Source organism: Aythya fuligula, chromosome 24 (genome assembly GCF_009819795.1).
Source record: "Aythya fuligula isolate bAytFul2 chromosome 24, bAytFul2.pri, whole genome shotgun sequence".
NCBI lineage: Eukaryota > Metazoa > Chordata > Aves > Anseriformes > Anatidae > Aythya > Aythya fuligula.
The window spans coordinates 4,366,248-4,389,380 of record NC_045582.1 but is presented as its reverse complement, the minus strand read 5'-3'; the positions used below and the strand labels follow the sequence as shown (position 1 = coordinate 4,389,380).

General features: G+C 39.1%; 2 protein-coding genes across 2 annotated transcripts in view; both read left to right on the top strand.

Annotated features, from left to right (window-relative positions):
• LOC116498345 (M1-specific T cell receptor alpha chain-like) overlaps nucleotides 1-18,533 on the top strand; it is a 234,806-nt gene extending 216,273 nt beyond the window's left edge. The window contains exons 4-8 of the mRNA XM_032202580.1: nucleotides 9,784-9,828; nucleotides 14,895-15,179; nucleotides 15,703-15,765; nucleotides 17,142-17,261; nucleotides 17,877-18,533. Of these exons, the coding sequence (XP_032058471.1) occupies nucleotides 9,784-9,828; nucleotides 14,895-15,179; nucleotides 15,703-15,765; nucleotides 17,142-17,260 (512 nt within the window). The 3' untranslated portion in view covers nucleotide 17,261; nucleotides 17,877-18,533. The remainder of the gene's footprint in view (nucleotides 1-9,783; nucleotides 9,829-14,894; nucleotides 15,180-15,702; nucleotides 15,766-17,141; nucleotides 17,262-17,876) is intronic.
• The window catches only part of LOC116498355 (M1-specific T cell receptor alpha chain-like), a 318,814-nt gene that overhangs the window by 227,296 nt on the left and 68,385 nt on the right, over nucleotides 1-23,133 (top strand). The window lies entirely within an intron of this gene.

The following is a 23,133-nucleotide window of genomic DNA, read 5'->3' as shown; positions in this document are numbered from 1 at the left end:
GAACAGGGGAAAAGGGGAGAGTACAAAGGGTCCTTTGGGAGCTCACCGTAAGAAAGGAGATGTCTGTAGTTTCTCATGGAAGACAGTTCAGGAAAGACAAAATTTGCCTTTCATCCAAAATGAGACACTTTTCACATCAGTGTCTTGTAGGCTTAACAAAGCAGTATTGCAATAAAGCTAAGTTTACATTATTTCCAATTGGTTCTTTCCCTGATAACATGAAAGTCTGTGCACACGTCTGAGTGCTTCATCTTATGGTCACATTCTGGGTTGGTTGTTGTTGTTCATGGGCTTCTCTCACAAATCTGAGAATATAATGGGAGCAAGAGCTACTGAGAACATGTCTTTACAGCCCCTGGATTCTATAGATCACAAGTAGAAGCCTGAGAAAATGAGAGAGTGGATGAAGCAATTGCTTGAGCTCTCACTGCTTGTTCATCCTTCTCATCTGGGGCTGTGGTTGCCCTTTGCCAGGTGCAGAGGCCTTTGGGCCCATAGTAGGGAAGGTCATAGAGTCTCTCACACTTAGCTGTCACATCTCTGGTATTCCCATAACTACACTTGGAGCTGGAGCTGGCAGATTCCTGACAAAGACCTGCAGCATATAGTGCTGCAATATTTTTTGTGGGACTCCAACACTTTGCTTCATCCTTCCAGACTGGAGTCACCAGGTCTGCAGGCTCCTCCAGGAATGACCTTTCCCTGGAAGTGCTCCAGCAGGTGAGACCTGCTGGAAAACCAGATCTGAATTGGTTCTTGAAAACTCATGTTGTCTGGGGAGTCCCAGAGTGGTGCAGCACCAGGAGCTGAGCTGAAGAGTTTATTTTCCCTTGGACCTGAGTAGTCTCTTCCCTTTGTTTTTAGTTGTGGCTCCATGTACATACCTGCTCACATGTGCACACTGAGGCTAGCAGGAATTTTTGCTGGGGACCCCAGCAAAGAGGGTATGGAGGGTGCCCTGGACCAGAACAACAATCCAGTAATCCATAGGTTTAAGGGGCTCTAGAGGACCTGGCATGTCCTGCCATGCAGGGACAGTCCTGAGCTGCTCAGGGCACCCTACACTACCCTAATCCTGCATCCTACTGCTTCAATGCCCACCCTCAAGTCTCCAATGGGCTCCTCTGACCTATGCAACTCCCTTTTCCAGCCCTGTCCTAGCCTTCCCCAGGGAGCCAGGCTGTAGTACCTGGGAAAAGATGGGGTTGCAGGGGGATAGATTCAGACACTCTGTGGAGTTGGCAGTGTTCCCCTAAAGGTGGTACCAGTCAAAACCATGACACTGTGCCAGGGTTTGGTCCACTTAGGTGTCCTGTACTGTAGCTGAAAAGGTCCTAAGGGGAGTTCTGGGCTCCTGCTAAGCTGGAGTCATGTTGTTAAGGCAATGTTCTCTGGACTAGATTTACAAGGAGGAGTCTGGAGAAGGCTTCCAGTCACTTTAAGGGAGCAGTGGAATCCTGGAACAGATTCACACCACAGATTCAGAGAGCAAAACAAAGGGATGAGGCAGCATATTACTGTGGTGTAAGACTCATACTGGAGCAGAACTGCATCAGAGTGGAACAAATTTATGATCCAATTTATGACAAGTTATGATCCAATATATACTGGGAAGTTCGGAGGCTGTATGGTGTACTGCAGGTTAACATACTTTGGCTGGGCCTCCTATTTAGCATGGCCCAGTTTTTCCTCCACAGCCTAGCTGCAAAGGTACCGGATCATGGATATTTGGTGGGATAGCTTGCAGAAATACTGTAGGGGATGGATCAAAAGAAGGGGATGCATCAAAAGAAGTGCAGCTAGCAGGTCAAGGGAGGTATTTTTTCCCTTCTACTCTGCTGTTGTGAGACCCTGCCTGAGTACAGTGTTCAGCTCTAGGACCCCCAGCATAAGAAAGACATAAACCTGTTACAGAGGAGAGCCATGAAGATGATGAGATGGTTGAAGCACCTCTCATATGAATAAAGACAGAGAACTGGGGTTGTTTAGCCTGGAGAAGAGAAGGCTCTGGGGAGACCTTTTAGTGGTCTTCCAGTACTTACAGGGGGCCTATGGGAAAGATGGAGAAGGACTCTTTATCAGGAAGTGCAATGATAGGACAAGGGGGAATAGCTTTACTCTAAAAGTGAGTAGATTTAGATTAATCTTTAGGATGAAATCTTTTACTATGAGATGATAAAGCACTAGAACAGGTTGCCCAGAGAAGTTGTGGATGCCCACTCTCTGGAATTGTTCAAGACCAGGTTGGATGGGATTTTGGACAACCTGATGTAGTGGAAGGTGTCTGCCCATGGCAGGGAGGTTGGCAGTAGGTGATCTGTAAGGTCCCTTCCAATCCAAACTATTCTATGACTCCTCATTAGGAAAGAGAGACTGGGAAGGTGAGGAAAGGCAATTGCTCTTTCCATGACAGACTATGTGAAATGCATGGAATTCTGCTTTGGGACACGCAATGAGAGAGCTGATAGCACATAGGTCAGGCTTAGAGAGCAGATCAGCATGACTGATATGATGGGTGGCTATGACAGATCATCTGATCCAGAAGAGGTAGATGAAGCTTTCTGCAGACAACTGGAAGAAGCCTCACGTTCACTGGCCCTGGTCTTCATAGGGGACTTGAACCATGTGAAATATCTGCTGGAAGGAAAGCACAGTAGGGCAAAAGCAATCCAAGCACTTTTCTAGAGCTTACTGATGAAAATATCGTGACAGAATGATAGAGGAGCTGGACCTCCTACGTCATCATGACAAAACAGGAAGTCAAGCAAAGGAGGTTAAAATCATGAGGAAGGAGCTCCTGAACAAACTCAGAAACTGAAAGAAAATGTGCAAGAGGTCGAAGCAGAGGCAGGTGATCTGGGAGGCATTTAGACACCCTGTATGATCATGCAGGATTAGGGTTGGGAAAGCCAAAGCCTATCAGGAGCTGATTGTGGTGAGGCATATGGGGTCATTTATCCCCAGTCTCTACTCTGGTTACCACATTTGGCTCTGTGGAAGAATCATTGTCATGGATTAACCTAAGAGTTATTTAACACGGTAGAGTTCCTGTCAGGCCAGTATCAATTGTCTCTCTAGAACTGATAAATACAGAGAAGATGCTTTTTTATTTCTTCTGTTACCACCTTCCTTTCTTGTAGCTGTCTGCAGCATAGGGACTTTCCCAAGCAAGTATTAAAGATCCAACTTTAAATCACTGATTTTATCTGTTCATTCCCAAATGAAAGTTGTGACTTACTGTTTGATTTTTTTTAAATAACAATTAAATAACAATCGTAAGATCACCTACACTCAGGAAACAAATAACCAGTAGAATTTCTGCCTTGGAAGATGGTTTGAATATATGGAATGATTATGTCCATAAAAGAACAAAATGTCTAATGTATCCTTTAAGAAAGAAGTCAGCTTCTTGACAGCTACACCCCAGAATCACCTCTCCTTCCAATGACAGCCATGGACACAGACTTTTATATATGTGTGACGAAATCAAGTAGATGTTCTGGGAGCTAATCTCAGAGTAAGCTGTTCCCCAAAAAGGGAAATTGGGTTAAAATACAAATGTTTAGTGGCTAAGAATTATTGTGCTGAAAGGGCCAGGATTGTTTTCTTCTCTAAAAATGCTTGTTAGACCTTTTGGCAAGAGCTTAAAGAACTCAACTATTCCCTGTACAAAATATATCTTCATCTGCTTAGGACACTCTTCTGGAGGAAGAGGCACTCCCTTTCTTACTTCTTCTGACACAGAACTGAAGGAGAGGTCTTCAGTATCACTTTGTAGAAGACAAATGGTCTAAACATTCTCTCTAGCACCTCACTATCAGTATTGGAATGCCTCCTGCAACTTTTTGGAGGGCATGCACCAGGATGAAGAAAGAAAAAACAAAGGCACAACTCAGCTTTTAAACCAAACAAACCCAAGTGCATGGCTTGCAGGAGGCTGTAAAAGACAGGTGTGTTTCTGTGGCTACACAAAGGCCTGGCATGGGAAAGGGCTGTTGTACTATGACTCAGATTTCAGTGGCAAGAATGCTTCCCTGATATGATTTGGCAGCAAGTGACGGGGGTGGGACGGGCACCTGTAGCTAACCAGGCCTGTCACTGGAGATCTTTAGAATTTCTCTTTGTCCCGCAAACAGTTCAAGAGACTGAAAGTATCACATCTGTCAACTCAGCCGTTGCCTGGGGAAGGGTGAGGCAAGAAGGAGAAACCAATTTGGCACAGTAAAGGAAAGTGTCAATGAACATACGTATCTTGACAACAGAAAACATAGCAGCACTGGTATTAAAAATAGTGATTAAAAATGAGAAATACACTTTTGTGTTTAGCAATAACAATAATGCTAATAAACAAATTGAGTAATACAGCATGTAACCAGGCAGATTTTTGAACAGGTTGAAATACTGCTCTTTCCTTTTGTGTCTTAGAAATGGAATTGATTCAGAAACTGCTTCACAGTTGCAGATAGCCATTAAGCCAAATAATCAAAATCAGATATTTTATTTTATTTTATTTTATTTTATTTTATTTTATTTTATTTTATTTTATTTTATTTTATTTTATTTTATTTTATTTTATTTTATTTTTATTTTTTAAAGACAACTCTAATCATCCATGACTAGATATTACAGACTCTCAAACTCAGCTAAAGTCACATAAAAGTGGTTAAAATGTCCAAAGTATAGACAGTTCAGTAGCTAAGAAATCTATTTCACCATATCAGAGAAAGTGAGAAAAAATGATGCATATAATCAAAAACAAAAACAAACAACAAAAAAAAAAACTCCAGAAACATTTACATAAATGGCACTCAAACAAGAAATATTATGAATCAAATACTTCAGTAAGCAAACAACTTTAGCATATCCAGGAAAACAGAATCCATTAAAAAAAATCAGTGAAAACAAACTAACTTTTGAAAAAAATGTAAATATGGACTTATTTTTTATTTGACATGACAATAGGCTTTAGAAACATAAATGCTTTAAGGCCAAATAAGACTTGGGAAATGTAGAATGAGACTAAATTGAAAAGAGCAGTCAGGCATTGGAATGGCTTGCCCAGGGAAGTGGTGGCATCGGTATCCCTGGGGGTGTTCAAGGAAATGTTGGACATGGTGCTTAGGGACATAGTTCAGTGGGTGACATTGGTAGTAGGGTGATGGTTGGACCAGGTGATCCTGAAGGTCTTTTCCAACCTTAATGATTCCATGATTCTGTGATTAATAGGACTGGTGCAACAGGTCCCCAGATATTCTTTAAAATGTGTCACACCTAAGCTCATTATATTTGTTAAAAGATGAACCAGAAATAAGGTCTGTCAAGCTCTAACAACTCAAAAGGAATGACATCATTTATAAGAAGTACGGGCAATATTATAATCAGAGATTAATAGTATTCTGCAAAAAAAAAAAATGCTTACAGCATTGCTTTTAGAATATAACAATCTCTCTGCAACAGTTTTAGATTATTCAAAAGTCTAACGGTAGAGAGAAAGAGGAAAATAAAATCTATCTATTCAAAGGACATGAAAAAGGAGAACACCTGACTCTAAAAAAAAAAAAAATCCAACAACAAAACAACAGATGTTTTTGTAGAACCGTCTACCACTGTGTTGACTACGTACCACAGTGACTGAAACAGACTGAACTGCTGCACACAAATTGGCTTATTCACAGACTTCTCTCAAATGCAGAAACATGGTGCCCTGCATAGTCTCTTTTTCTTCAGACGACTGTATTCACAAACACAAATTTGATTCCCAGCATGATTCAAAGAGTGGGGAGACATTCTTATACAAGCCTAGTTTCTATAGAAAACCCTGACATTCACGTCAGATCTTACATCTTGCATATGATGTGATTTTGGACATCTGCCTGTCAGCTCAAGGTGATCAGGTAGGTATAGAACTACTGTATTTTAGGTGTTTCTATTTAATCTCAGTATTGTGTTCTCTTTTTCTTAGATCACATAGCAGGTAAGATTTGTTGACTCCTTTTTTAGTGAAAATAGGGATCTTTTTAGCTCTGTATCCAAAAAACATACAGCAGCAGAGGCATGAAGAATAGTACAAAAGCAGGAGACTACAAAGGATACTTCCCACTAGCAATCTTCCAACTACCAGACATCAGAACAAGGACTTTGAAACACATGTGTCTCCAATATATTTACTTGGAAATCCTGAAGATTGGACTCACCTGTAAAGACAGACATAGAAGGCACCAAGTGCCTCAGAATGCTTCAACCTTTTCACTTGCTTTTGTCTGCATTTCCTGTGCTCCAGTCAGCAGTGTGCCCACGTTTTCTCTAGTCCTTCTTTGGTTGATGATGTACCTATAGAAACATTTTTGTTACTCTCCATGTGGCTTACCAGAATCAGCTCCAGATGGGCTTTGGTTTTCCCAACCCTAATCCTGCATGATCAGGCAGGCTGTCTTCTATCCTTTGTAGATCACTTGCACCTGCTTCTATCTCTTGCAGATTTCCTTTCTATTTCTGAGTTTGTTCAGGAGTTCTTTGTTCAACATTTTGGCCTCCTGCTACCTTTGCTTGATTTCCTGCTTGCATGAACCATTCTTGAACCTGAAGTGGGTGATCTCTGAAAATCAAGCAACTTTCCTGGACCTCTCCTCTGTCCAGGACCATAACCCATGGGATTCTTCTAAGCAGATCCCCAAGGGTGGCAAATTCTGCTCTTCTAAAGTCTAGGACTGTGATTCTGCTTTTTTCATTTCTCCCTTCTCTCTGAGCTCAAACTCTGCATGATCACTGCAGCCAAGCCTGCCACTGACCTTCACATCTACCACCCATTCTTCCTTGTTTGTAAGGATGAGGTCCAGCTCTATCACCTGTGACATAATATTTTCAACAGTAAGCTCTAGAAAAGTGCTGGAATGTTTGTGTCCTACTGTGCTTTCCTTCCAGCTGATATTTGGTATGGTTCAAGTCCCCCATGAGGACCATGTGATCATGAAGCTTCTTCCAGTTGTCTGCAGAAGTCTTCATCTACTTCTTCTTCCAGATCAGATGAACTGTCATAGCCACCTATCATATCAGTCGTGCTGAGCTGCTCTCTAATCCTGACCCTACCAGCTCTCTCATTGCGTGTCCCAAAGCAGAATTCCATGCACTTCAGATAGCATTCAGATGCATTTCAATTCTTGAGTCATATGAACTATCTCACCATGTCTTCATGATCTCAGTGAGATCATAGCCCTGCAACTACAAGCTGGGATTAAATTTATCTTGTGTTTCTTTTCCTGGGTTTTCATGTATTGCCCAGGCACTTCAGAGGGGAACTCAGTCACACATGAAGACTTTCTTTTGCCCCAGCTTATTGGCAAAGAAGCCAGCTATTGTGCAGCTTTTACTCAGCTTATTGGCAAAGATGCTTTGGGCCCATTTAGTCAGGTGGATCCCATCTCTTTCCTCGGTCATCAGACTCAATGGGCCTGATGGTCATAGAAACCAAGACCCTGCTGCCACCAACACTCAGCCAGCAGGATCCACCCATTCCTCCTTCTCTCTTCCTTCCTTCTCACCAGTAGGATGAAATAGAAACCCCTGTGTCCTTGACCATCACCTCTCAAGCCAAGTAGTCATGCTGGCTACTTTCCAGGACTCCTGGCAGTTTCATTAGTATGCACATGAAAGAGCAGTAGGGGTTAATAGTCTATATGTCTTATAAGTTTTGACAGTGTCACAGATTTGAGGCCTTGAAAGTAGTAAACCTTCCTAGATGACAGGTCAGCTTGTCAGATGGGGGCTTGTATTCTCTGGATCAGGGAGCCTCCCACTACTAACACTCACCACTTTTTCTGGTGCTCCTGTGTGATCCATGGCCTATGGGCACATACACCTCATTTCACAGAGTTCTACCTTCTCGTTTACTATGAGAGTAATCAATCTATTCTGTAGTTGCAAATCTTCAGGTGGAGTAAGAGCATTCCTTCTAGTGACAGAAATCACAATTCCCAGCCTTCATCATCACAGGAGTCTCCTTTTCCCAAAATGATGGACACAGACAAGCTGCTTCTCCTCTGTTAGAAACTGGGAGTTGGGCTTTTCAAACTACAGGGTTCCTGTTTTCATCTCATTTGGCCTCCTCACAAAACTCCTCTTTTGGTGACACAGATCTTCATCAACAACACATATTCTACAGGTTAGAAGACCACGGCATCTTTCTTTGGTCTTAACAGCTGCAATGTCAGCATCTTTCCACAATGGAGGGTGTTTCAAGGATCATTCTACAAGCTTCCCGTATTTAAGATGCCACCTCCATTTCTGTCAGAGGAAATATAAATAAGTTGCATTTCTTTAAGCCCTTGGAAGCATCATGGAAGATGGTGAGTTGCAGTCTCCATCATTACATGTTGTTAAATCCTCAGTTTACCTCACAGTAAGAAAGCTTTGTATTTCAAACACTGCTCTTAGATCTTTTTCTGTGATGAAAGAACATGCACACAGATCTTTGTGTGTACCAAGGGGTTACTACATTGGTTAAGTATTACTTTGTCTGTTCTCTCATGTTTATTAAATTTATATTTTTGCATTACAAGACAGCTGTAGAAGGGATTTTTATTTTTATTTTTATTTTTTTTTTTACTGTAACATCTTGGACAATAGTGAAAAGGCATTTAATCACCACACCTCTGATTCCTAAATGAGCCAAAGAGCCACATGATTTTAAATCAGCCCAGAACAGATAGGTACATTCACACATAGTGTATGTTCCTCTGCTTATACTCTGTACAATTTTCTAGGTCTAGATAGTGCTAATGGTGCATGGCTTGATCCTCCTGAAGGCTTTGATCAAGCTGCTATAAACAATTTACTCTTTGACAGCCACTTCTATGGGTCCAGTATCTCTACCTAACAAAGAACAATAATTTTCTCTACTTTCTCATCTTACCTAAAAAAAGGATTAAGACTTCCTAAGGCACCAAATGACCCCCAGACACCACCTCTAAGTGACAATATCAAGCACATTTGTCACCCTGCTGAGCAATGAAACCAAATTCAAGATGTAAAAATAGACACCTTTCTGCAACCTAGAAAATTTTCCAAAATGCTTTGAAATAGTACTAAAGATACCGTGTTTATTTTTTTCCCCTGCTTTCTCACAAGCTTAACTCCATGAAACTTTTCAGAAGAGTTATGTAATCCCGAAGTTCCCACTTTAAATTTTCCCTTCTTTATCTTATTCTACACTCTCTTGAAAGCCATACCATATTTCTTCATGTGGTATGTTAGTACAGAAACCACTCAAGAAGTCATGTGACTGCCAGTATAATCCAAAATTCTGCGTAGACAAAAGAGGCAGTTTTTGTAATGAAATATATCACAGTGTTTTGGGGTTGGAGTACCACAATGATATAAACAATATAGGGCCCTGTACAAAAACTGAAAGATGGAAAAATGGCTATGTGTTTTTGAAAGAAAATTACATAAATGCCTGAAATATGTCAGGAGACAAATCCAATGTTCTTTTCATATTTTCATTTATCCTGGAAAAATAAATCTCACAGAGTTGCCAAAACATGGAAGAAAGGGAGAACTTGGAATTTCTGTACTTGTTGAAGCTATTTGAAATCATTGAACTATTCAATTATTGTTTGCTCCCTTCCAGGTTCAGAAGAAAGTGTGGATTAAAACACCCTCATGGGATTTTATACATGGATCATTAAGATAAGTATATGGCTTTTCTTCTCCTTTTTTTAAACCAACTTATAGATACAGCAAGGAAAGAGTTATTTATTGGACTAGGTATTAACGGTGTGATAACAGATAAGCTTGTCTTTGGAAGTGGAACCACTCTCACAGTCGAACCAAGTAAGTACCATTATTTTTAAATCTAAAAATTGTGTTAAAGGGATCCAGTGGTTTAAGTTCGCTGTAAGAATTTTCTGCTGTAATAATCCTGGAGTGTACTCTCTCTTGCCAGGCTTTCAAACTGAGTTCTCATCTTGTATCTGCTTAGGAAGGCTTCACAGGAAAAACTAGGTTACCTCTGTATATTACCATCAATCCATGATTTCCAAACACCTGGTGTGCATTAATTACCTAAATTTAACATGTCATAATTCCCAGTCTGGATAGAATTCTGTCCCAGTTTTATTGTGAAATGTCTTATCCTAATCAGTGCTTCAGTGGATTTTCACTGCTTCATTATGAGCAGGTATGCATAACAGTAAATAACTAACAGTGGAGTCAGAGGTCGAGAAAAGTTCCTAGCTCTCTAGTATGAAAAGGTTTTTTTTTTTTTTTTTTTTTTCCCCACTGTCACCATATTCACAGTGCTAACAGGTAAGTAATTCCATTAACAGAGAAGGAAGAAGGTTAAATAACCTTGGGTTTAAATTTTCAGAGCTGCCTCACATCCAAGACCATGTGGAATGATTGAGATTTGGCTATCCAGGCTTTGCAAATGCATGGGGTGGGGGTGATGGTGGTGGAGGAAGACAGGGATCATAACAAGCCATAGTTCTTCCTGACTTTAACTTTATTTGGAGTTTTATCATGTACAATAAAGATAGATGCCACCCCAGGCTTCTCTGTGGCAATGTGAATGCTAGGGCACCAGAGGAATTTGATCTCTATTATCCTAAACATCCAGGTGTATACCTTAAAACTTGTTACGATGCTTTCAGAGGTCGTCATGGCTTTAAAATTCTGCAAAAATGTCCTGTGTCGTTTTGTATTCCTAAAGAGTCCAGCTCTCTTTCTTGAAGGAGATCATGAGGCTCTCTTAGGTGCTGTCTAATATCTATCCAGGTCAGGAGGATATCTTGCTATGGAATAAATGCCTATTTTGGAACAATTAGATCCCATCTCAGTTGCAACAGAATAATGCCATGCAAATTTATTACTCTGAAGAAAGGTCTGTTCTTTCCAAACAACAAATCCTCAGCTGTAAATGTAGAACCAGAGGACACTTCCAGATTTCATTATTCTATCATCAGCCTACATTTATTTAACTTTGCATTTGTCAACAAAAGAGGTAAAATATTCCACAGAGTATTTGGCAGGAAAAAAAGAACCAGCAGAACACAGACTGGCAGGTAGAAGTCTGAACGATAGGCTTGTTTCAGACATACACAGAAATGCTAATATGACAATCTTGTCTCTCATGTAAAGGTTATATATGTGTCTTTTTAAAAAAGTTTAGCCAAATTCTTGTGACCTCCCATTATCAGCAAGTGCTGTGTAATTGCTCATTTTCTAGGAAAAAGGACAAAAATTGTCCTCTTGAGCATTCAGTTAAGGTCAGATAAGGATTTTGGCTTTGGTTTTGTTTATTCTGGATAAAACTTTAATTAAGAAAACTAAGGCCTCTAACATTATCTTAACATCGTAAGATTAAAGAAAAAAACACCTATGACTTTTTGTACTAATAAAAAGGCTCTTCCAGACTGTAATATAAAAATCTCTCCTCAAAGCAAGTAAGGTAGGAATTCATTGATGTATTTTCAGCTAAAGCAAAATAATGGGACTCAGTTGAGACTGCTGGAGTTTGATATAGATATAATTCTTCTTTATTAATGATAATTGCACAGTGAACATTTGTTCTTGCTGAGGATCTGATCCAGTCAGTTATGCGAGAGGAGCAGTTTCCTGGCACACTGGTGGTCGTTTAGAAATATTGGAGATCAGAAAGCATGAAAAGACTTTAAAGATCTCAGATACAGGGGAGTAGGTATGAGGGGGAAGCATGGGGCTAACAGTAGCTGGCAAAAACATTGTACAGCACCTGGAAGGGAAATGCATGTGGGATGAATAACAAAATGAGCCTTTTTTGATTTACCCATTGTAATTGTGTGTTGCTGCTCCTCTTATCTTCGGGAAGGGGACTCAACTGACCGTGGAACCAAGTAGGTATTCTTTACTCATGAGCCTTTTCTGAGTTGTTCTTGTTTGGATTTTAATATTGTTACTCTTCTTCTTCCTCCTAAAATTAAAACAGAATTTATCCCATGTGTTAGGATTCTTTACATGCTCCTTTGATACGCAATTAGACAGTTTAAGTGTAAAAACATCCTTATTCATAGAAGTTCCCAAAGAATTTCAACTCCACAAGAGCAATTCCATGCTGAATTTGTTTGGGACCTAATATCTACTCGCTTATGCACTTCAATAAGCTTTCTATAGTCATTATTAGGTTTCACAGCCATGCTTAGACAGTTTGAAGGGAACTAAAGCTCCTGTGGAGGTTGACGTTTAAGTTCCTAAGAATTTCTATTCTGTCAGGGTTAGAAAGACAGCACTGAGGGGGCAAAAGGATAATGTTATGCAAAAACATTAAAAGGAGTCTTAGGCAATCTTTCTGTACTAAATTGATCTTCCTAAATGGTTCAGAGCTTGTGTTAAACTGAATAGTTTAAAGGAATTCAATGAAGATTTCAGTCCTCTTTGGAATCTGTTTGCTCTAGGTGTTGACAAGGATGGGGTTATGCCTATTTTCATTGGTAGAACCAACCCGTGAAGTTAAGGTAGAATAATGCTTGGCTTGCACCTCAGTTCTTCAGTACTGGGACATGAATAGTAGAGAAAGACAGTAAAATCAGAGTACCTGCTCAAGAACTTGCAAAGATACCTTGTGAAGAACAAAATGTGAAGAGCAAAAATGTTAGACTTGAGGAAAGCAGAATACAACACAGTTGCCGTGCAAAATGCAAAGCCTAATAGACCTCTCTTTAGCAAAAACAGCCATCAGGATGCACTTGTCAAATTGGACTTACTCTATTCTAAATATGTATATATATATTAATGTCTGATAGCCTTTGATAAGCTGAGCTCTTTTTTTCAAGGAGGCATAGTAGATGAATCCCTTCAGTTTCATGTTTTTATTATAATTCATGTTAGAATCATAAAATCATAGAATCATGGAGAAGAGAAGACTGGGAGGGGGCTGATCAATGTATACAAGTATCTGAAAGGAGGGTACCTAGAGGATGGGGTCAGACTCTTTTCAGTGGTGCCCAGTCACAAGACAAGAGGCAATGGGCACAAACTGAAACACATGAAGTTCTAGATGAATATGAGGGAACATTACTCTAAGAGTGACAGAGCGCTGGAACAGGTTGCCCAGAGAGGTTGTGGAGTCTCCTTCCTTGGAGATATTCAAAACCTGCTTGGATGCAACCCTGTGCAATGTGCCCTAGTTGACCCTGCTTGGCAGAGGGTTGAACCAGATGATCTCTGGAGGTCTCTTTCAACCATTCTGTGATTCTGTGATTTCATCTGGAAAAGATCTCTTAAGATCATATAGTCTAACCTTTAACCTAGCACTGCCAAGCCAAGTCCATATTGCCAATCTTGTCCTGACATTAGTTTGTGGAGTAACCCTAGTTGCTCTGTGTATAACCTGAAGGCAAATATAGTTTAAAAATCATTATGATAATTGGCACCAAATAATTTTGAGAGAAAATCTCTTTCCTGAAAAAAACTTCCACTTCAAGCAATCTAATTTCCTTACTTTTATGTCTTATAAGAAATTCCCAGAGAAGGCTGCTGCTGTGTTATTGAACATCAGGTTTTTGCAGTTGTTAAGTCTTTGGCTTTCATTTTTTGTTGCTCAGAATTAAGAATTTAGCTACTAAAATATTTCAAAGCTAAAAAGAAAAAAAAAAAAAAAAAAGCTTCTGAAAGTTTCAGAGCAATTCTGAAAGGTACAGAGCAATTCTGAAAGGTACAGGAGAGGGCTAGGATATCAAATCCTGTGAACATTTGTCAGCACCTTTTAGGTTCTTTAAAAACTCCACTTCTAGGGCATATACATGTATTTTGTATCTTGATGTTTGTTAATATCTTAATCCTAAAGACCTACCACTGAAGGTTAGTACACTATTGTAAGTAAGATTTTAAGAAGGTTTGTCCATAGGCATCAAGTTTATAGGCATCAAGATGTTCTGCTCAAACCATTTTATTATGCTAATTTTTCATTATACTTCTAACTGTTCCTGAAGCTGTGGTACTAACAATATAGCACAGTGCACAGATGAGAAAGGTCACACTTTTTGAAACATGTACAGAAGGTTTTCTTGAACCAAGTACCAGTCATAGTATCTTTCCAGTGTCTCTAGACTGGGTTAGAATGATTTACACCTGTACAATGTCTAGTGGGGAAAATCTCTCTCGCAATTTAAATTGCTTGACCTTATCACAAATTCTTGGAAATTCAGAGACTTCTGATTACTTGTCTCCTAATTTGCCGCCTTAGAGACACATAACCTTCCTGTATCTGAGCATTTGTTAATGAAAAGATCAACCTTATTCTCCACTCGAGCAACAGCACTTCATTTCTGCAAGTAATGCCCCTCATTGGAGTAACCTTGCACAATGGTGACGTAACAAACTGACTTCTCTCTTTGCCTTACCACTCTTGCTATGGTTAGACCTTTTAGACACATCAGAAGACTTTGGGGAGGTGAGAGTGAGTAAAGGAAAAAGAGTTATTCCCTTATGTCTCAGGGGTATACAGGACTGTTCTTGATAGATGTGTTATTTTTAGTAACTAATTTGTCGATTAAGCAGAATAATTTGTCTATTGGACCTGCATCCTTCAAAGTTCTCTTCTCATTTTCTGGTGCCTTACAAACTGAAGAATTCACATGCAGGCATGAGTTCTAGCAAAAGGAAGCTTAGGATCCCACGGAATTAAAGCTTCTATGGAAAACCTACCCATATATATTCTTTCTGTATTTTATCTGTTCTTTTGGAATAAGCAGAAAGACAAAAAAGGCAGTTAGTCATTGTTAATTCCAGGAATTAGTCAATGGAGGAGCGCACATGAATTGCAGGTAGCTTAGCTCTCAGGCAAGATTTCAATAAAATCAAATCATGACCAAACAATACCTTTTTTTTTTTTTTTTTTTTTTTTTTTTTTTTTTTTTAAACAGGCAATCAGAAAGATTCTGACCCAGAAGTTGTTCTGATAAAATCCAAGGCACTTGAAGAAGGTGGCAGTACTGGGAAAGCAGCTTGTTTGGCAAGGAATTTCTATCCAAAGAATATCAGTTTGGACATGTTAACAGCTGAAGTCATATACGAACAGTCTACACCCATTGTGACATCAGAGGGGACATACAATACTATTAAAGTAGTGAATGTGGCAAAAAACTCAGAGGTATCCTGCACGGCCAAGTTCAAGAACAAAAGTTTTCCAGCCAATGCAATGTCATCAGGTACAAATTTGTGGTACAATTGCAACTTATTTCTGGAGGCAGAGTCTTCCAAGACTTGCTATTTCTTTTTTTTTTTTTTTTTTGAAAAAAAAAAAAGAATAATAAAGACACAATATATATATTTTTTATTATTATTATTTTTAATTTTTGAATTTATATTAACTTATGACTAAATACTTCAACATATAGCAGAAACTTTCTAGAATACAGTTTAGAATAGCTTTTCTAAAACCAACAAAAAGTAAAAAAAAACATTTTTTTCTTAAACAACTTTTTACATTTTTGCATTGCTTTTCCCATTATGCAGCTCATTCAAAAAAAGTAAAAACAAAGCAAGTCAAAAATTTGTTTCGTCCAACTGTACTGAGATTTGTTTTCCTCAAATTAATATTAGTGACCTGCCTGCTTAGCCTCAGACTGTATCACTCACCTGATTCTGTGGGAAAAGTAATATGAACACTGTCTTTAATCCTTCTTACAAGTCAGATTTTGTTTATGCTGTCTTTTCTTTATCATGCTATAGAAAAGGTGGTGGAAGAACCAATAACAGCAAATGTTTGCAACACCACAGACATCTCTTCAAAAGGTTAGTTAACTAAAGGGATTATAAAGTTATGTTACTATGTTGGGGATAAAAGCATGGAAATGTATTTTCTCAGGGACAGAGAAATCAGAATACCATGTATTCATTGTATTCATTAAACATAACCTGCTTTTTCTGGGTAACTATTTTAGTAAAAGACAATTTTTGTTATAGTTACTAAGTATCAGGAGGGAAAAAAACAGTGGTCAATGGCTCTATGTCCAGGTGGAGGCCGGTGATGAGCGGTGTCCCTCACAAGTGTGTCTTGGGACTGGTGCTATTTAACATCTTCATCAATGACATAGATGATAGTATTGAGTGCATCCTCAGCAAGTTTGCAGATGACACCAAGCTTTGTGGAATGGTTCATACAACAGAAGGAAGAGATTCCATCCAAAGGGACTTGGACAAGCTTGAGAAGTGGGCCCATGATAACCTAATGAGGTTTAACAAGTCCAAGTGCAAGGTGCTGCACCTGGGCCAGTGCAATCCCAGACAGGAGTACAGACTGGGAGAAGAAGTCATTGAGAGCAGCCCTGAGGAGAGAGACTTAAGGGTTCTGGTGGATGAAAGGTTCAACATGAGCCAGCAGTGCGCGCTTGCAGCCCAGAAGGCTAACTGCATCCTGGGCTGTATCAAAAGAGGAGTGGCCAGCAGGTCGAGGGAGGTGATTGCCACCCTCTACTTTGCCCTCATGAGTACCTGGAGTACGTATCCAGTTCTGGGGCCCCCAGCATTAAGGAAGATGTAGACTTGTAGAGCAAGTCCAGAGGAGGGCCACAAATATGATCAGAGGGCTGGAGCACCTCTCCTACGAAGAAAGGCTGAGAGAGATGAGGATGTTTAGTCTGCAGAAGAGAAGGCTCTAGGGTGACCTTATTGTGACCTTTCAGTACTTAAAGGGGTCTTATAAAAAGTATGGAGAAGGACTCTTTATTCAGGTAGATAATGATAGGACAGGGGGGAATGGTCTCATCTAAATCTATCCTATTTTAGTTTTAGACATTAGGTGGAAGTTCTTCACTGTAAGAGTAGTGAGGCACTGGAAAATGTTGCCAAGAGAAGTTGTGGATGGCCCATCCCTGTAGGTGTTCAAGACCAGGCTGGATGGGGCCTTGGCCAACCTGATCTAGCACGTGGGTTGGGGTTTTATGATCTTTAAGGTCCCTTCCAATACAAACCATTCTATGATTCTATGAAAATCCAATATTGACAGATACTCTCCGCCTTTGTTGTTGCCATGTTTCTCTGTCATCTTTTCTTTTACAGCCATTTCTCTCCTTGACACTATTGCCTGTATTTTTTTTTTTCACTTTCCACCAATGTCATGACATCCCACTCTAGATCATGATCTCTCCTATCTTTTCTCTCTCACTAAGGAGATATCAAAACAGAGAAAACAAACATGCTGTCCATGGCTGTGTTGGGTTTACGAGTCCTGCTGGCAAAAAGTATTGCCTTCAATACACTCATGAGCATCAAGTTGTTTCTTTTCTGAGGTAAGGAAATACATTGTTTCATCTGTGGAAAAATTGGAAGTACGTGCCAGTAATGACTACTTGTCTTTGTGTACTTCTCAAACCCCACAAGGAGTGACATCTGTTCATCTACTCCTGTTTCCATTAATAAATGCTGTAGGTTTATGGAAACAAGCAAACAACAAACAAACAAGCAAACAACAACAACAAAACCAACCAACCAAAAAACCACAGCCTTTTCATGAATCCATAGCTCAGTTCTAGGTTGCTGGTCCCCAGATTTACTTTGCAGCAAGCTTGCTTTGACAGAACATCTCAGGTTTTATCAGAAATGCTTAAGAAATATCTTAATGACTATTTCATCTGGCAGAACATGATGGCTAGAGAAAAATCAAGATGAATAAGGAATCAAAAGCCAGGCTTCCAAAACACAGTCATGTGAAGAGGTAGCAGGAAAGAGGAGGAGGGAGAATTTTTAAATTAATATAACCAAAAGTGTCACAAAAGACTATCCAGATTAAGCTTTGTAAATCTACCTATCTTGATCTAACAGTAATCAAACAACGGCACATTTCATTAAATATAATGGCACCTATATGCATTAAAAATAATTTAAAACGTACTCTTCTTTGTCAGGCAAAGAGGTATCAAGGCAGAAGAAAGCTGAGAAACAGCAGGAGAGAGCAGCTACCAGCAGTACAATTTGAAGAGATGATGTTAAATCTGTTGACAACAACCATCTAGAACACAGCACAGCACCATCTCCTTAAGACATTTCTGAGTGTGGACTCCTGCCTGGATAGTTTATGTAATTTTTAGAGTTGTAATTGCTTTTGCTATTTCTTGTTTTCTGTGAGCAGAGGAAAGTATTTTTCCTCATCTGTCAGCTAAGTAGAAATTGATCCTTCCACTTTTCTATCCTTTGCATGGAAGCATCCAACATGCTTTGATAGTTTTGAAAAAAAAATTGAAACCTCACTATCGATATATGAACTTTTAAAAATACCTTTTTACAGCAATGTTGCATTATTCTGTAGAACTGATATTTTACTTCTGAGAGGCACAGTGGATGTTATTTATATATATATATTTTAAGATATCTTTAATAACCATAATTTTCTAGTATAGATGAGAAGAGCTGCATTGGATCTGAAGGGATGCACTTCAACCAGATGATGTTCAACTGTAGTAACATTTTCATTTACATTTCTTTATTTAATTTTTATCTTTTCTGCAAAGTGTATGACATCTGCATTTTATATCACTGTAGCGATTATCAAAATAAAATTTTATTACACCAAAATGCTGTGGTTTGTGCTTGCTTTTTCATCTGAATTTGTAAGAGAGATTGCTGAAATCCAGTTCTAATGACCAGTGAGATTAGAAATGCATTGTTCATAATCTAAATTTACTGTTGACTGAATTTGTCTTTTCTAGGGTTTGCACAGGGAAGTGGAGGGGCTCCTTGACTCATTAAAGAGATACAGAAGGGGACATGAATCTTAGATTTAGGGGATTTGAATGACATTTTGTCTTTCAGATCACTTTAAAGAGAACTCAGCATGATATTCTGGATCACAGCAAAGAAAGACATATGCCTAAGGAAAAATCAATGAAGAAGCAGGTTGATAGGAGCATGAGGAAGAAAAATATAGGTATCAGAAGAGATGAGAGCATGTTTCTTTTTTTCCCACTCATTAATACTAGGAAGGGACCAACAGGAAATAACGTATGATGGTTTGATGGAGTGATACAGTTTCTACAGCAACTTGATTATTAGTCAAAAAGATCCACAACACACACATTCCCCAATTCATCTTACTCTCAGAAGCAACGGGCAGGATGCTGTGGTTAACACCTATGACTAACTTGCAAGATGCAAGGCGAACTCCCTCTCGTTTCGAAAAACAAGTTAACCACATCCTGAAGAGAAAATGACATTTTTCAGATACTGCCTGAGTTACTGCTAGCTTCAAGACAGACTCTACAAAAAGTGCATAAGAAAGTCCATTTAATTAACCCTTGTCAGGTTAATTGCAAACCCCTAGATGAAGACCCTCACCCTACCCAGAAGATGAGTGAAGTTTGCACAGTAAATCCAAAAACAGTCATTTAAAAAAAATTATATTAAAATCCATTCCACCCCCATAATGTAAAATAGAAACACTTGCTTGTTCATATTTTTATCCTGATTTTCTGATGATACCCTCTACATTTTTGTGTTGCACTCCACATCATACATTTTCGCAATCTCTCAGGCAAGGATATGACTGGGAATACTGTTTCTGGTTCTCTGTGCAGATCAAGGAATGTAATTTTTCTGGGTTGTGTTTGGTTGTGTCTGAGAACTTCGACTGAATGAAAATCTTGCAGCAGTGCACAAGCAAAGAATGGGATCTACAGATGTCTAACTACTGAGTGACATAGCACTCATTCATACAGAAATATATCAGCCAGATGAAGACATCTGTCACTATTGTTTTAAATACCTATTCATAAAGTTACAGGACACCAGAGCCCTCATTTCCATCATGAAGACATACATGACCTGTGTGATACTTCTGTAGTCAGTTATCTCATATTTCTCTGCACCACTGGCACAGTGTTGATCAGAGGGGAACACTTATCCCCTCACTATTCTTCCAAAATATCAGTTGCCCAAGAACCTATTATCTAGGTCTCGGTCAAATGGAGAGAAACTTCTGTCTTTGAGATGATGATTTGAACCTCCAGCTCTGTGAATTGTGAGGTGGAAGTACTTGTCCCTCAGATTTTTACCACAGTCTATCACTCAAGCACTGTGACTACAGTTAGCTTTCATTGGAGTAATCTAGACTAGTGACCAGGCCTATAACTCCCCTGAGACTGCTTTTCAGGTCAGACTACATGAAATAAGAGGACTGAGTCACAGCTGTCCAGTATGATGTTTCTGAGACATGGTTCCAAGGGTGGATATTGAAGACAATCAGAGGCAACCCAGCTACCCTACTGTAGTAAAACCTGGTGCAACCTGTTTTTCTCATTTCCTCTGGAGAAAAAAAAAATAAAAAATATTGGCCTTCTTCTGGAAGGAAGGAATTAGCTTCCTTTGGGAAGAAGTAGACTGTGATGGCTTACATTAACTGGGGACAAAAGAGAAAAAGGGAAAAAACTGCTTAAAATGCTATAACTCCTTTAACTACTTTAACTGTTTTATCTGCCCTTGAGGAAAAGAGAGGTATCTGTACCCAATGAAGAATTCTGGCACCAGCCATTGTATAGAGAAGAAAGATAATGGGAAAAGCAATACCTTATTATAACACACAATACAGGTGGAAGAAGCAGATATATATGCAGACACACAATTCCTCTTCAGCTCTTAAACTTCTATGAATCTACTTCTAGGTAGATTATTCTGGATCTTTTATCAGGACCATGTCCCCTCTCAGAAGCTGTCTAGGTCTAGTTATGGTATGGGATATCCCTTTGGCCAGTTTGGGTCAGCTGTCGTGTGTGTCTCCTCCCAGCTTCTTGTGCATTCCTTATCTCCTTGCTGACTGGGTGGTACCAGAAGCAGAAAATTCCTTGACTACATGCAAGCATTGCACAGCAATAATTAAAGCATTGGTGAGCTATCACCACTATTTTCAAAAATAAAAAATAAAAAATAAAATCCAAAACAGCATCATACAAGCCTCTATGAAGAAAATTAATTCTATCCCAGCCCAAGCCATGACAATGTGCATATGGGAAAACATGTTCAGCCCAGGTTAAGGCTAGTAGCTATTCAGAGTTATAAATGATCATATGGACAGCACAGAAAATGGTGCAAAAATTGTGAGTAATGATGTGGTTTGACCTTTCCCTCCTCTCCATCTGACTACACAGGTTTTGTCTAATGGAGTATTATTCAAACATGAATCAGGCCTGGGTATATGAAATTGCTCCCAACACCACTGCTGGTTTAGAATAAGTACAACCTCCAGAGAGCCATTCACTCAAAATGAAAGCTTGCTCTTAAGACTCTCCAATGTTCTCTGTCTACCCAGTGTTAAAGCCTGGAAATAGTATCTTCCTACTTATGCAAATGCATTTATTCAAGATAGAGAGTCTGTGGTCTTCCCTCTTTCTTTCTTTGATTGACATTAATGCTCATGGCTATTTGCAATGGTGCATTACTCCGCATTCTCACCTCAGGCACTAAAGATCTCACATATAGGTCTGGGTAATGCTAAGTCACACAACAGAGGTACCTATGTCAGCGAGCTAGGGAATTTTCCTCTTTGTAGGTAAAGGTCATGCACGTTTCAGGCTAGGGATCTTAGTGGCTTGCAGTGTGTATTTCCTCACCTCTTCTGAGCTATTGTGATTTTTGTTTTATTTTATTTAAAGTTTTTGATTCACATCCTTTCTCCTTTTAACACGGACTTAAGAAAATGGAAGGTGTTCATTCAGTTATACCAAACAACAGTGTGTCCGTAATAACTAAAGCTATAGCTGAAGTATGCTATAAGCTCTAGACGTTCATTGTGGTGAAAATGGCATAGGGCATGGCTTCCTAGGTAAGTTTGAAAGTAGCTGTGGTTTCCTTCCTTGGGAAATATTCCGTTAATAAAATAAAATAAAATAAAATAAAATACCATAAAATACCATAATATGAAATAAAAAAACCACCAAAGCAATGAAAACTAATAAGGCAAGCCCTTTGCTAGTGAACTTCTACACAATTCATTTGAAATGATTGCTCAGAAGTGTTTTCTCTTCTTCTCTGCTACATGTCAGCAAGGGATTTTTTTCTTCCATTTTCTGTCATTAATTGCATTGCTCTATGAAACTTTCTGCTTGCCACCCACAGACCAAATTGGAACCTTTTTCTCTAGAAAAAGGGAAGAAACAAAAAGATGTTAATGATCTGTTTTCTTCTTATCCAAAGCAAGCTGTTTACCTGCATTTCTCCTTCTCTCTCCCTCTTAACAGTACCAAGAGACAGAATGACACTTTTAGAAAAGAGATGAAGTTGCAGCATAGAAAGCTGCATCAAAACAAATTGTTATATCTGCAAAGGCTACAGAGGCTCATATCTACAAATGTTAACTTTTTTCCTCGTCTATCACAGAAGAAAAATGTTTCACATTTGTATATAGAAATAGTTCTAGCACATTATTCATGCCTCTCTAAACTACTTAGGAATTGTTTCCCTCCACTGACTGTAGTCTGGCAAACAGTTGGGTTACAGCTAGAAGAAACACACCAGAAGAATCCTGCTCTGCATGACAATTCATGACACTAAAGGTAAATATGAGCATAAATGTTTTTGTGAGCTCAGTCTGGAGAGAAGGATGCTCACCTCTGTGCTCAGTGCAAGATTATTGTTAATTTAATGGATGCAGTAATTCTAGAAAAAAAAAAAAGATGCAAAGGGCTTTCAGTCTCTCTCAAAATAAAGATTTGATTGCTCATTAAATTAGATAGTCAGACAGAAGTCAGAGGTTCAAACTCAGATGAAAAAAAAAAAAAAAACAACAGAAAATGTAAAGTATACTGTCTAACACCTGTATGTCCTTTCTTGCTGAGCATGTCAAAATGATGATAGCTCTCTCCTGTGGTAGGGGACAATAAATGCACCCTAAATAAATATATTTCCGAATGACCAAATGGGACAGTGTCATGTACAGCTAGAAAACCTGAATAGCAATGAGAATATTTTGCATTTTCTCTCATATTTCTAGTTATATGTGGGGAGAAGGGTGTTTACACCTCCACTCTGTACATTTCTCATTACTACAGAAAAGTATGGGAACCCCCTATGCAAGGTGCTTTAGATGTCTCCTAGGTTTCATCTTGTTACACAACTCAAAAGATGGTAAAGCTTCATAGTCAGAAAGGCTCTTGGAGCACAAGAAAGGACTCCCAG